At 45.1% G+C, this 15,794-nt stretch overlaps 1 protein-coding gene across 3 annotated transcripts in view; it reads left to right on the top strand.

Annotated features, from left to right (window-relative positions):
• The window catches only part of LOC146194380 (sulfotransferase 2A8-like), a 51,489-nt gene extending 39,067 nt beyond the window's left edge, over positions 1-12,422 (top strand). For 2 of the 3 annotated variants that reach the window (XM_084597391.1, XM_084597390.1), the window contains 2 exons: positions 6,486-6,901; positions 10,241-12,422. In XM_084597391.1, the coding sequence (XP_084453517.1) occupies positions 6,506-6,901; positions 10,241-10,822 (978 nt within the window). In that variant the 5' untranslated portion in view covers positions 6,486-6,505 and the 3' untranslated portion in view covers positions 10,823-12,422. The remainder of the gene's footprint in view (positions 1-6,485; positions 6,902-10,240) is intronic. The other variant, XM_084597389.1, reaches the window with a different exon arrangement.
• Positions 12,423-15,794: the final 3,372 nt, after the last annotated feature.

The raw sequence follows: 15,794 nt of genomic DNA, 5'->3' as shown, positions 1-15,794 counted from the left end.
TCTGTGTGGTCACAAATTAAGTTGAACTCTTTTCTTCAGCCTCTACGATTCTGCCTCATTGGTGAGCGTCGGTAACATACAGCTCTTATATACTTCCGTCTTGAGGGATATTGGTATCCTGCCGCTCATGATCTGGTGGTTCTTGCCGAATGCGCCGCAAACAAATCTAATTTTTTCAGTCATTTTCCTTTAATGATCCGGATCTGCGGCCACTACCTGTCCTAGGTAGATGTTTTCACTTACTACGTTCAGCACTTCTTTACCTTTTGAAAACTGTTCGTTCCCGATGCTGTTGAACGTTACCTTACTCTTCTGCATATTGATTTTAGGCCTACCTTTCTGCTTTTCTTATCTAGATCATGAATGAACTCGTTGCAGTTCATGCCCTGATTTACTTAGCAAGGCAATGTCGTCAGCGAATCTCAGATTACTGAGGTATTTTACATTAACCTTTATCTCTAACTGTTCCCAATCAAGCTCTCTGATATGCCCTCTAAGCAAGCGGTGAATAGTACTGGAGATGTCGCATCTTCCTGCCTAAGGTCCTTCCTTATAAGAATCTCATTACTTTCTGCAGATCTCCCACGCTGTTTTCACGTCAGTTGTCGCTCCTTAGGCGTTTGAATCTCCTCGTACCTCAACGCTAATGCCAGCTTGCCTTGAGAACAGAAATCACAAGTACAGAAGCAGTGTTTATATTGCAGTTTTTCGTCTATTTCTCACGTGATCTAGACTCCTGTTTGACTCCATGGCCATCACTCGGTGTTGAAGCCGAAACAAAAACTAAAAAAAAAATCAAATTCAGTTACACACTATTCAGCAGTAGTGGGCGCAAATCATAGTGATCCACGTACTGTCATATCTCACGTATGATGAAAACGCTGAAAGATTCCACCAAAATTTGGTGCTTTAGGCTCCTAAATTACGCAGTTTGTCTGCTTTATGCAAAATTTGGACACTAGCTGTCAGCCTCTCCACCGAAAAAAAAAATATTCTCACTGCGTTGCTGTCTGTGCACTTCCCGCGTTGAAATTCATTGCAAAGGTTGAGCAAATTCATGCGTAAACTTGGATAGTTAGAATGCATTTGAGATATAATTTGGTTACGATGGACAAAAGTACAGAAGTACGCACGGGACAAGCACTAGTCTTTAACTTCAGTTGAAGACTAGCGTATGTGTTTTTTTTTTTTTAATTTTTGGTCGCTGGTGTCCACATAACTACTAGCAAATAAGACTTCAGCTAATGTCTTCTGCAAAATCTTTCTTCTGCAACTACAGTCTACAAACATGCTGCTGTCTTCACAATGCAGCAAGCCTCAGGCAAGTGCGGCTGCGAGCACCGACAGTCGCATGCCTCTCGTGTTACTTCCAGCGCATGCATAAAATTTATGGGACATGTTGAACGTTGTGCAATAGAGCTGGAGTGATGCCAATATGGGCTTATGTAGTAAGGGAGTGATGACTCATTGAAATCCACCCAAGCGCAGCCATATGGCTACAAAGTAAAGCTTTACAGCATTCTCAGACACGCGACACTTAAAGAAAAAATATTCCTGCTCTGGAGTTCGAATGCTGGACCGTCTTTCCGGGGCAGTCGCTCTACCAACTGAGCTAACTAGAAACGATAGAAAATGGTAGGGCGAGAGTGAAATTATCAATAAGTCGAAGTAGGAAATGTGTTAGTCAAAGCTTATGGGAGTCGCCAAAGGTGAATTGCCCTAAAGCTTTCTTTTGCAGCCGTATGGCTGCGCTTAGAATGACGCTAACTAGTAATCACTCCCTTGTTACAAATTCTACTTCACCTTGCGGAATTCCCTTAAACATAGAACTCGCAGCTTATCTCACAGGCTTACGAGCATGATTCACTGATTTTCCGATACCAACCAACACTGGCATTGCAACGACGATAAACATATTAGAAAGCATATTTTAAAGAATTCTTATTCACATTCAAAGAAACACCTCACATAAGGCATTATTACAGTGATCACAAAGCAGTGATGGCCTCAATGCTCAATGATGACTACAACCAGAAGTTAACACCAACCCTCTCCCCGCATTGTATTTGGACACATGTATTCGGTTAAATACACAACGCAGAATACTTCTGATTCACTCCTTATTAAATCACTCTAAGTCATTCGCCACACAGAAAACACACACATCCATATAAACACATCCCGAATGCGTCCCATAAATTTGGAATCCGTAGATGTCACTGTCACGTCGCCGCCAAGGACGACAACCCGATTGCAGAACACTCGCTGAAGATATGTCTCTGTAGCTAACATGAAAGCGTTCCTACGCCTCTCGCTGTTATAAACTTGCGGGGAAATATCTCGCCTGTGTCTTTCTCAGCTTAATAGCATGACTGGCACCAATAGCTTCAAAACCACTTCAGAGTGTCATATATTATTGTAACAAATGTTTTGTTAGAGCTTTTTACATTATATACTGCATTTTTATTTGTATCAGGGCAACATGACAGCTGCGAGAGAATTTTTTTACGTTCAACATTTTCTACGTTTGGCCTTAGCCTTTGCTTGGGAAATGTCCTTTGTGAGCATTGTTCGTACCTCTAGTTCGCGTCTTTGTGATTTATTTTTCCTATTCGCCTCTTCCTTCTTTAACGTACATCGGTACCCTAAGGTTGGTTGGTTTGTTTGTGGGGTTTAACGTCCCAAAGCAACTCAGACTATGAGAGACGCCGTAGTGGAGGACTCCGGTAATTTCGACCACCTGGGGTTCTTTAACGTGCACTGACATCGCACAGCACACGGGCGCCTTGCCTTTCGCCTCCATCGGAAAGCTGCCGCCGAGGCCGGGATTCGATCCCGCGTCTTTGGGAACAGTAGTCGAGCGCCGTAACCACTGCGCCACCCCGGTGGGTAGCCTAAGGTAAAAAAATAAGTGTGAAATGCACCGCCAATAAAATGTGCATAATGTTACAGCATTTCGGCCAATAAGGTCGCACTGATTGTCTGAAATTCGTTCCTATAGTTGCGCTGAGATGACAAGCTAAAAGGGTAATTGTATCAAAGAATACCTTTTGTCTTGAGGCTTTTTAATATAAGCCATAGCCAGAAACCGAATGAAAGTTGAGGGGTATGAAAAGCTCATCTATAAATCCTACTTTTGAAAAACGCTGGGAGAAGGAAATACCTTAACTTAGTCCGGAAATTATGGGTGCAGTGCATATGCTGAATAAAGTAAGAGCTAGATCATGCTTATGTACGCTCACAGCGCGGCAAATTCACTAGTGCGACCCTGCTTTGTCAGTTTGAGAGGTCGAACTGCACGACAGTTATGTTTATTCCTTCACTAGCACTGCTTTTTCATCCACTCCGTTGGGTATGAATAGATCAACGAAAAATCTCAGCCCTGAACAGTGATAATGATGGGACCATTATTCTTGCTACGAATGAAGAAAAACTTCCGAGACAGACTGGAAGCAACAATACTAAAGATATTAGCTTGTTGATGTGCATCCTTTACGCGTCTGCCATTTTACTACTACTTACGAATTTAGAGTATAGTGCATTTAAGTAAAATAATTCCAGGTACCTTTCATCGTAGCTAGTTTACTTTTCCCCTGCCGAGCAGTTGACAACAGGGGAGACAATCTATAGGCCCGGGGGCGCTGCGCCGAGCGCCCTCCGTGGGGAGACCGAAAATATATGTGTAACCATGGCCTCCGAGATCACCTCCGCGCGCACGCGAGGGTAATCTCGGAGGCCATGGTGTAACGCGCTGCAGCGTCGTCTGCGCCGTCCGTAGTTTGAGCGCTTGTTTACGTGCGCGCCATTGTTTTCGCTGTTCTTTTTTTGCCAAGTTCTGGCCGCCTCCGCTTTCCAAAAAACAAATAAATACAATGATTAAAGTACAGTTCTCTTTCTCGTAGCGCCTTTGGGGAAAACGGTAGACCAACGGTTATCCGCGTTTTCTGTTAAAGCGCATGTTATGAACACCCGTCACACAACTAAAGCCCCTTTACAATATCTCGTACCACACTTTGCCCCTGGTGGCATCGCAGCGGTCATCGTAGCCTCAACAACAGCTGTATCAATCATTCTGTCATCGTATGCGATTGTGCTTCTAGAGCTGAAAAATTGCACGTTCGCTCGAGCGGATACCTAAATCAGGTATTCCATAGGGTAGCTGAAGAAGCTGACCTTGGTAGATGAAAATTTCTGAGACCTGGTCCCCGCCTGCATTAAAAGTCGTCAGGCATGTCATGGCTGTTCGACTCATGGAGAAAAAAAAAACTGACGCAAAAAAGATAAACTACGGCAAAAGAGAGGAACTACGACAAGAAAACTGCATAAAATTAAAATAAGGAGACTGTGCGGGTAGTTCTGAAGTCTAGGAACCTTGCAAAACTGCAAGAGTATAAAAAAAAATTTGCAACCAACTCAACAAAGAGCTACGCAACGCAGAGCTTCTTTTCTAGATCGTCTCGCAAAACTGACTTTAAGCCGCTGTGTCAGCTAGATAAAATTTTGAATTCTAATGCAAAGAACTACAACTGATAGCACGATATAGGATGGTAAACTTGTTACAGACGGAGAACTTTCAAATACATTAAACAGTTTTTTTTTTCTTATATGTTAAAAGAGAGACCCTCTAACAGAAAGAGGAGTGATAACTCAACTGTAATCACAAACCTAAAAACTAATAAAGCGTAAAAGAAAGGCAATTTTCAATTCACACCGTTTACATTCGACGACCTCAACCTCAACCCAAGTAGAACTCAACTTGTCCTCAGCCCTCTGGGTTGAGGACAATCCAGAGGGCTATGGAACGAGGGATGGTGGGGGTAACATTAAGAGGTAGAAAGCGTGCAGAGTGGGTCAGAGAAATGGCTCAGGTTGCCGATTTTCTGGTGGAAATTGAGAGGAGGAAATGGACATGGGCAGGACATTTGGTTCGGGGAGAGGATAACCGATGGTCGCTGAGGGTAACAAACTGGATTCCAAGAGAAGGAAAGCATAGCAGGGGGTGGCAGAAAGTTAGGTGGGCGGAAGAGGTCAAGAAGTTCGCAGGGGTCAAGTGGATGCAGCTAGCACAGAACCGAGTTAAGTGGAGAAATATGGGAGAGGCCTTCGCCCTGCAGTGGGTATGATCAGGCTGATGATGATGATGTTGACATTCGACGAGCAACATACATTGCGTGTTCTTGGTTCATACGCGAACAAATTAAAAACAGCGCTGAAAAACGACGACGAAGGAGAAGTACGCTTGTGAATAAAGTACGCGTGCTGGCAGGGATTTGCATCTTGCTCTTTCCGCTGGGATGTTTCCATACCATATGAAAATTGCAAAGGTTGTTGCTCTTTGCAAGGGTGGTGCGAAAACAAAATTATTCAATTAGACACTAATTTCAGTTGTTCCTGTCCGAAAGATTAAAAGAAAATTATTTATACGTGACGAACAAAACGCTTAGGAAAGCACTCAGTGCTTTCTGAGTGTGAGATACGACAGGGCAGGGTGACAGAAATCGCGCTTAATAAAGAGTTTATTACATGTTACTTTAGGACCAAAGCTTTGTTCTCAGAATTTATATTTTCGTCAATACATTTGATTTATTACGCCATCGTACGAGAAAGGCAAGGGCTTGTCCCTGCGTCTCCGCGCAAACATTTTCAGTATGCTTTTCAACTAACCCAACTTTATGCTCTCTCAAGTTACTACCTGCGCCGAAATATGCTATCGTATCAATTGCTTCCGCACTCCCGTGCGTTCTTTTATTTATCCTAAGCAGTATGGCATTTTGCATGTTGATATTTTTTACTTATTTAAATAGTTGTGTTGACAGCCTTTAATCTACATCAGTATGCACCAGTGCACAATACACGATGTCTCTTTCCATAGCTCCTACCTTTTTGGCGCTCCTCGCACCGTAAACAGTCTTTATTCTATAGAATAGAAAATTACCTCAATATATTGGCAGAAAAAAAACCGTATAGAAGACATCTCATGGTATCAGTTATTGTCTGTCAAGTACGTTTTTGAATCTATTGCGGTATCATTGTAGATAGGTTTGGTCTATTGTAGGTCCTTTTTCTTCTTTTTCTTTCACTTCTTATTATTGTGTAAACGGTGAGCGCGTTACATTTGTATTGCCTTTTTTTATGGGAATATTATGTTTCACTCAAGCCTGATGTACTCAAACACACAGCTGTCAATGCATACCTGGGAAATGGGTGCTACTCTTTCGTCAAGCTGTATTCTGCTGCTTTTTGCCCAGTGCCCCCTCTTCTCATTATGTATACGTGTTAGAAAAATAAGCATTCAGCCTATTTCGTTTTCAATGCTGGTTAAATTTTGTCCTTAAGGTGTTGTAATATAAGAACTACATCAAATAGTGGCTTCAATGTCGCAAGGACTTATGCGGATACCAAACTGGCATTATTCTCATTTTGTGCTTTGGTAGCATATTTGAATCATTTAAAAAGCAATTCTCTCTTGCTATTCGTACTGACAGATAAACACACGACCAACAAGATGGCGGTTGACCGGCCCAAGCCCTACTATCTTGTCATCGACGGCGTACCGAGGTGTCCATTCATGAGACCGGACTCGCTGAAGCGAGGCCTGGACTTTGTCGCCCGGAAGGGCGACCTCCTGCAGGTGTCGTACCCGAGGAGTGGCACCCACTGGGTTCAGTACATCACGCAGCTGATCCTCAAGGAAGGCGAACCGGTAGAAACGTACGAGCAGTTCATGCAGGGGGCGCAGTTCATCGAGTACCCGTTGGCCGACACCGACTATAAGGCCAGCACTCCCCTGCGGACATTCTGCACCCACCTCCCTCCGCGCAGAGAGAAGATCAACTCTGAGGCCAAGTACATCTACGTAGCCCGAAACCCGTGGGACGTCTGCGTGTCACTCTACCATCATGTAAGCAATATGTAATCAGTCATTCATCAATAGACAGGACAGCGATTTAAGAACTAATCAGCGACTGTGGTGGCGCTGGACCACTCTTACTATATCTTATGCATAAAAACAGTCAACTTTGAAGGCTTAAAGCTAGATAACAGGAGTCATTTGCACCGTTTTCGATGTGGCCAGGATGAATCCACTCTCAGTGCTACGATGGGCTTGTCGGTTACTTGACCAGGTATGGAAAGCACTAGTGTACGCCTATGCCTCCTTAGTGAGAACCTCTAAAACTTAGATTATCATGATAAAGCAGACACTATACAGATACAATTTCAATCTTGCATTTATTGATGAGCAGGAACGAGTGGCGCTGTCGCCTTCACAACTGACTGGCGCATGTCGTCAGGGGGGATTGTCCATAACCAGGTGGTGACTACCATTTTATGTACGCATTTATCATACTACTGTCAGTTGTTTGTTTCTTCCTCATCGTCTAAAGTACTTCCCCTCATGAGCAAGTAAGCCATCATGCCTCAGTTATACTCGATTTAATGTGATTAGCTGTCCTTTGAACTTAGCCACATATAAGAGGCACAGATACGGCAAGGAGATCTCTTCGGCGTAAGGGGTTTATTTTTAAGGGATGTCCAGTCGTACTCGCGTTGATTTCCAATGTGCCCACTGACGGCATTGCACCAGGTTAATCATCTAAGCTCAAGAAAGTACAACTCGACAGAACAGCACTAAATGCGAAGCATATACAACGCGTTGTGCCAAGCTATGTACACCCACGGGCGCACAGGCCCGGGCTGTTCATCTTGATGGAGAGCAGCGCTGTGGCTCTTCAGCGTATTCCTCATGTGGAATTATTAGGCGGAGGACGTTATCGGCTCCCTTGTCTGCTCTTGCAGTTGGCATCAACAATGAGCTTAAGGAGGGCGACTACGGCGACTGATAAGCTTAAATGACACTGATAAATAACGAGGTATAGAGAAATACTAATCGTCCAAACTTCTGAACCCCCTTACACATGCAAGAAGAATGACGACATGGAGGATACAAAGAAACCTATTTACATCCAAAGTAGCTTAACATGTTCAGGCAGTGGTATTTCAACTACTTGAAATGTTAATCACTAACGTGACCTACATGTTTCTGACGTCCTATTTTCCGCTTTTGACAACGTTAATAAATATGTTTGGCTAACATAGCCCACCATTTCAAGAAACGTTTATTAAATGCTTAGTGTAAAGTGCGAAGTAGCGAAGCAACACTTGATGTAATGTTACACTTTTGTATATCAAACGTTATTCCAATGTTCTTAATTTCCCTTTCTCGTCGTCATCATGTATTGTCCCTTAATGGCCCTGGGTCGGGCATTACATGAGGGGTGGGGTAACGAGTAAAGTATTTATGTGGTCATATGATTATACAGTGAAATGAAAAGCAAAGAGGCAAGGCAACGTTATACATTTCTATGGAACCATAAGTAATGAAAGGACAAAATGAAAAGAAAACCCATTTGATTCATGATGCATTTCATAAACAAATTTATACGCACAACTATTGCAAAGAAAGAGAAAAAACATACAAGGCAAAGCAGAAAAACTATGACATATACATGGGCTTAGGGAAGAGCTCCAAAGCGAAATTCGTATTGATATATGAGTCAAGCAGGAAATGCTTACTGATAATAAGGTTATTTGGTAAAGTGAACTGATATTAGCTGCCTGAATTTAGAGTTGTCACGTTCATAGACTATTGGTTCAGGAATTGAATTCCATTCTTGAATTGCCAAAGGGAAGAGCGACTTATTAAATGAGTTTGTCGAACCAGTTATGCGCTGCACGCACATAGAATTGAAAAGACGGCGTGATGTTCGTACAGGTGGTACTAAAATGCAATGACCGTTAAAATAACGTTTCCGTAAACATTTAAACAACAAGTAGTTTATCAGTTCAGTTCAGTCGTTCAGTCGTGTCCGACTCTTCGTGACCCTATGGGCCATATCACGCCACGCTTTCCGGTCTCTCACTATCTTTCTAACATCACATAACTTCATCTGCAGCGCCTCGAGGATGCCATCTAACCATTGCGTTCGCTGCCTACCCCTTCTCCGGCGACCCTCAACCTTTCCCAATATCAAATCTTTCTCCAGCGACTCCTCTCTTCTCATCAAATGACCAAAGTAGCTGAGCTTTACCTTTAGAATTTGGCCCTCCAATGAGCAGTCAGGGTTTATGGTCGACAATATCGAAGTAGTTTATAGTGAGCAACATAAACGTAACATACTTCAACCCTTCTGCACTGACTGTGTTGTCCCTGATGATAGTTTGCAGTTTTTCATTTTAAATAATCAAGGCCAACAAAATTTGTTTGCCGGAATCTTCGTTTACCTTGGAAACGCGTTCTCAAAGTCTTGCTCGAAAGTTGAATGCGTTATAACGCTACAGCACACAGACTAAGGTTGGATTGGTTACCTCGCATTACCTCGCAGGGTTTGAGTATAAGTACAGTTACTTCGTTCCCACAGCGGTGGCTCACTGATTACGGTACTCGACTACTTAAGGATGCAGGGTCGAATCTCGTGCGCGGCGGCCGCATTTCTATGGAAGCCTAAAAGCGAGCGCCTTTATACTGTGCGATGTGAGTGCGCGTTAAAGAACAGCACGCGGGGTAAATTTCCCGAGAACTTCACTACGGCCTCTCTCACAGTCTGCATTCACTACCTCGCCGCCACAGACTGCGAGATAAGGCGGTATGGGCTTGTTCGCGCGAGATCCTCCCGAGGTGGAGCTGTTTATGCTAGCAGGAAAAGAGAAATAAACAGTGAAAAATCAATCGTTACTATCTCAACCCGGCCAACACGGTTCGTAAACAAGCGTACACTTGCAGATAGTTACTGATACAATGAAAAACAGCTAAAGGAATAAAAGCGGTCATTATTCACCCTTGCGCTGTCTGTTCATTAGCTGGATGGCGTCTGCTGCGTCCTTTTTTGTTCAAAAATCACTGCATTGCATCAAGTGCATTCACAGGTTGTCGAGACGCGTAGCCTTTAATTTTCCACAAAGTCGCACTCAGAGTCATTACTTGAAGAAAGTTCCGTATCCTGTTCGTATCCCTATAAACAATATTGGAATGGTATTCAAAAGTTGAACGGTGTTAAGGTTGTTCGCGTGACGAAGAAGCAGGTCGTTAAAGCTAGCCAAACGTTACAAGAGGTTTCAACTTACATTGCCTTTGTATTCTTGTCGAACCGCGGTTCAAGGCGCGGTGGTTCCCCTAGAGCGTAATAAAGCTCGAAAGCTCTGAAGTTATAGTACTGATTACAATTTCTTACGGCAATCGCAGGTAAACAACTTGAGCATCTACCGCTTCGACGAAGGTACGTTCGACGACTTCCTGGAGGTCTTCTTGACTGGTGAACTAGGCTACGGCGACTACTTCGAGCACGTGACAGCAGGCTACTCTCTGAAAGATGAACCCAACCTGTTCTTCATCACATACGAGCAACTGAAGAAGGACACGAGAAACACCGTACTTCGGCTGGCTCGATTCATTGGAGAGCGCTATGGAAAGATGCTAGAGGATGATGACCGCGGTAAAAGGATGCTAGCCCAGCTCCTCGAGGCCAGCAGTGCCGAGAACATGAAGAAGATTATGGTCTCAAATCTGGCTACACATCCCGATCCTAACATACAGAAATGGCTGGATGAAACCAACGTCTCCTCTAAGGCTGCTCACGGAGGCGACACCAAGCGTCACGAGGTCCTCAGGCAAGCGAAGGTGGGAGGATGGAAGGATTACTTTTCCCCAGTTCAGCTGCAGCGAATGGAAGCCACAATCAAACATAAGACACGAGGGTCTGATGTCATGGAATTGTGGGCAGACATACTGCAGGAAACTAGAGATTTCTGCAAAGGGTTGGCCTAGAATATTTAGAGCACGTGCCCCACTTATCTAAGAGATCACTCAGGTAATAAAAAAAAACACTAGCGGCACGTAGCACATGTTTGTGGATTGATGTACTTACCCTCTACAAAACATTTTTTCCTTCACCCCATAATGCAATAATAAAGTGTATTTTCTTTTTTTTTCCAGCCCTATAGGTTGCACGGGGTAATCGCCGACAGCTGTGGCAATTTCAATGCAGTGGTTGTGAAGAAATCGATTAAGCTTGTCGCAGGTCCGAGTTTTATTGTCCATGAGCTGACCGTTTACAGAGTATGGAGTAATTTAAGTGAATGTTTATTATGAGCATCTTTCATCACACTACCGCAAAATTTCTTCAGCATTAATACGTAACATTTCGCTCAATATCCAAAAATCAAGGCACAGAAAAAATATATAGAAACCCATTCCATTGATAAATGATCACTTCTAAAAAGCAGAACACGTTATTCAGTTCAGTCCAGTCGTTCACTTGTGTTCGACTCTTCGTGACCCTATGGACCATGTCACGCCACGCTATCCGGTCTCTATCTTCCTAACATCACATAACTTCATTTGCAGCGCCTCGAGGATGCCATCTAACCATCGCGTTCGCTGCCTACCCCTTCTCCGGCGACCTTCAACCTTTCCAAATATCAAATCTTTCTCCAGCGATTCTCTCTTCTCATCAGATGACCAAAGTAGCTGAGCTTTAGCTTTAGAATTTGACCCTCCAAAGAGCAGTCAGGGCGGCGGTCAGTCTTCTTCACAGTCCAACTCTCGCATCCATACATCACAAATGGAAAGACCATAGCACGAGTTATACGGATCTTGGTTGGCAGGCTAATGTCTCTGCTCTTTACTAGGCGGTCAAGGCTAACCATGGCTCTCTTTCCCAGAAGCAGGCGCCTCCTAATTTCATGACTGCAGTCTCCTTCCGGGGTAATCTTGGAGCTCAGGAAGAGAAAATCTGTCATAGCTACCACTTCTTGTCCCTTGATGCTCCAGGACTTGATAGGGCAAGACGCCATGATCTTCGTCATTTTAATGTTCAGTTTAAGCCCAAACTTCTCACTCTCTTCTTGTACGCGCATCAGCAGTCTCTTGAGTTCCACTTCACTTTCTGCCATTAAAGTGGTATTATCTGCGTATCTAAGGTTGTTGATACGTTTTCCAGCAATCTTCACTCCAGCAGAAGACTCGTCCAGACTTCCTCATGATGCACTCTCCATATAGGTTAAATAGGCAGGGCGACAGTAGGCAGCGTTGCCTCACTCCTTTCTCAATCGGAAACCAATCAGTAAGACCATGCCCAGTTCTGACTGTTCCTGGGTACAGGAACATATATTAGGGTGGGCGAATAAAGTAAGGAAAAATAATTGTGCCCGGCCCGCACCGCATAAAGCACAACGGGCTTAAACCAATCAAATATAAATAAAAGGGTAAAGAAAATAATTTTGCATTGCAGAAAGTTCCGAATTCGAAAAATAAATGAATAGGTCAATAAGACCAAAGTTTTTGATTTCAAGTTATTAAATAAAAGGGGATGTGCTACTAAAGCGACCCACAGGAAGGAAGCGGGCCCGGGGAGACCCCACGTATCGCCCCTGGGAAGTAGCGGAAGGGATGGGTTGTAGGGTAAGGGAAATAGGAATTAGGGTAGGGTTATGGAAAGTCGGAGGGGAATGTGGGCAGCGTAGGATTTGACTGTCAGACAATTCGAGTCGAGCTCCCATATGGGCCTCCGTAGAGGGCGAGCACTCGCTCTTAGCCGAATATGCGGCCCTCGGCCCTTGGATCATTCCTCCACCACAATGCGTTTGCCGGGTCTCCGACCTCTGAGACAGGTTCCCTACATGAAGCCGCTTTTGAGGTTCCCCGTCCCCCCAGCTCAGTTCCCCCACCCAGACTCTAGTCGAAGCACTAGGAGACAGATTTTGCAACGTTCATGCCTACTTCAAGGTACTCTGCAAGTGACCAGACTTTAATCTGGCGCACACTGATGAATACTCTTTCACGGTTTTCGCTCGGCAGGGCATGTTGGAAGGTACATTTCATCGGCGTCCTTGAGGCAGAGGAAATGCTTTACTCCCATCCAATGCTTATGTCCGCTCTAGTGCTGGAGGTCCTTGTATCCTACAGAGGATACTTCCCGCGTGAGCACTTGGCGAATTGTTCACCGGCTACTAACCGTTTCCGAGGTCGGCTTTCACACCGTTCCTGCACCCTTCAGGGTGTGTACTCAGCCTTTAAGCCTTTCCGTACTAGGTGCTTCCACCTGTGTTCCACCAGTCTTTTCCCAAGTTTCAGCATTACTAGCTTATAGCTACCGTCCATCTCCTTTCCAACTTTCAAGCCAAAGGTGAGTTCCCCAGAACCCGAGCTAGGTTCGCCCCAGCCGCCAGGCTTCCGCCGAGGCCCCGCTCCCTTCGGCAACGGAGACCAACGCGTTTGCGGCTGGGAATACCTTTAGGCACGAGGGGAATTTTTGGTCCAACATACAGAGTCAGCTAGCTGTGTTTCCTAACCGGACTCCACAGCTACGCCACCGTTCCCTAGGCAGCGGGCAGGACTTTCCCTCGGCCTGCCGACCGCTCCGCATGTTGGTCTTGGTTCAGCATCCAAACTTAGCTAACTGCGTTTCCTGACCGTACTCCCCAGCTACGCCGCCGTTCCCTTGGCAGCGGGCAGCGCTTTCCCTTGGCCTGCCGACCAAATTGGATGCTGAAAGAGTCCAGCTTGAAATCAGCTAGCCGCGTTTCCGCAGCTACGCCGCCGTTCCCTTGGCAGCGGGCAGAGCGTTCCCTTCGTCTGCCAACCAACTCCAAGACTGAACTCTTTTCCGAATTACACGCGCCCCGCCCAGACCCACTCTGGACCTGCCGCCGCTCCGGCAACGGGCTAACGTGTGCATGGCACGCTTGCAATGCCAAGGGAGTACGCTGGAAACTCCCCGGGGATTTGCCACCCCTCAGTATGGGCCCCGGCTGAACCCATACCGACCGCTGGCTGTCAGTCATTGCGCAAAGCCAGGCAGCCGAAACCACCTTGGCCCACTCAACGTGCAGGAGGAACCACGAGCAGATCGCCAGATGGGTACAGGAACAGTCAGAACAGGTTCCTGAGGAGACAGATGAGGTGAATTGAAACACCCATCTCTTGGAGAGCTTGCCACAATCTGCTGTGATCTACGCAGTCAAACGCTTTTGCATAATCAATAAAGCAGAAGTATATGGGTTTCTAGAACTCTCTTGCTTTTTCCATGATCCAGCGAAGGTTGGCAATTTGGTCTCTAATTCCTCTGCCCTTCCAAAACGCAGCTTGCACGTCCGGAAGCTCCCGATCCACATACTGCTGCAGCCTACCTTGGAGGATCTTCAACATCACCTTGGCAGCATGCGAAATAAGCGCGATCGTGCGGTAGTTGGAACAATCTTTGACACTGCATTTCTTTGGAATGATGATGTAAACTGACCTCCTCCAATCCTGTGGCCACTGCAGGGTTGTCCAAATCTTCTGACATAATGTATGCAGAATGTTAACAGCGTCATGGTTGAGGTTTTGAAGCAACTCAGCTGGAATGCCATCAATTCCGCTAGCTTTGTTCTTAGCAAGGCTGGCTAAGGCCCATTCAACTTCACTCTTCGGGATGCCCGGCTCGAGATCAGTAATCACAACCGTCTTATGTTGGGTTTGCACAGCCGGGTCCTTCTTCTACAGTTCTTCTGTGTATTCCTGCCACCTCTTTATCTCTGAGGCTTCAGTGAGGTCCTTGCCTCGTTTGTCCTTTATCACGCCCAGCTTAGCACAGAAGCTTCCTTTGATATCTTTGATTGTCTTATACAGAGCTCTTGTGTTCCTTAATTGGCTGTTGTTCTCAACTGCTTGGCAATGTATGTTCAGGAAGGCATTTTTATCTCTCCTTGCTATTTTCTGAAAATCCGCATTGCGAACCTTGTATCTTTCTCTTTCCCATATAACTTTTGCCATCCTCCTTTCCTCGGCTATTTGCAAAGCCTCTTCAGATAACCAGTTTGCTTTCTTGCATTTCTTTTGCTTTGGAACTACCTTAGTAGCAGCTTCTTGTATTATATCACGAACATCAGTCCACATCTCTTCGGGCTCTCTGTCTTCTAGATCTAATTCTTGAAATCGATTCCTCACTTCCACAGCATATTCTAATGGAATTTGATTCAGATCATACCTGAAAGGCCTATTTTTCTGTGTTTTCCTCAATCGAAGCTTAATTTTGGAAACAGAAGCTGATGATCGGTGCCACAATCGGCCCCAGGCCTTGTTTTTACTGCATGTATAGCGCTTCTCCATCTCTGCCGGCAAAGAATATAATCTGTCTGATTCCTGTACAGACCGTCCGGTGAAGTCCATGTGTACAGGCGCCTCTTGTGCTATTGAAAATGAGTATTCGCTATGGTCAGGTTGTTTTCTTGACAAATTTCTACTAGCCTCTGCCCAGCTTCATTTGGCTCACCAAACCGAACTTGCCTGTAATTCCGGATATTTCTTCATTCCCGACCTTAGCATTCCAGTCTCCTATGAGAAAAATGACGTCTGATGATGGAGTGGGGTCTAAAAGGCATTTCAGGTCCGCATAAAATCTCTCAACGTCAGCTTCTTCAGCAGTAGTGGTTGGTGCATAGACTTGGATAACTGTTATGCTGAAAGGGTGACCTTGGATCCGAAGTGAAATCATTCGGTCGTTGTTGGGGTTGTACCCTAGCACTGCTTTGCCTTTTCTTCTGTTTACTATGACAGCGACCCCATTCCTTCTCTTGGATTCGTGCTCAGAATAAAAGACAAAATTCTCCCATTTCGGTCCACTTGAGCTCGCTGATACTCAAGATATTGTAAAAGAAGGCTAGGTTGAGACGGCGAGGTCGTGACGGCAAGGACGACAGCGAAGTCTTGTCTAGCGTTTTAATCCGATTACGAACCCAGGCGCGCGCCGGAGCCGGCG

The sequence above is a fragment of the Amblyomma maculatum genome, chromosome 3 (assembly GCF_055883805.1).
Source record: "Amblyomma maculatum isolate TAMU_Amacu chromosome 3, ASM5588380v1, whole genome shotgun sequence".
Taxonomy (NCBI): domain Eukaryota; kingdom Metazoa; phylum Arthropoda; class Arachnida; order Ixodida; family Ixodidae; genus Amblyomma; species Amblyomma maculatum.
Note: the sequence above shows the minus strand (reverse complement) of the source record. Positions and strands in the feature narration are given on the sequence as shown.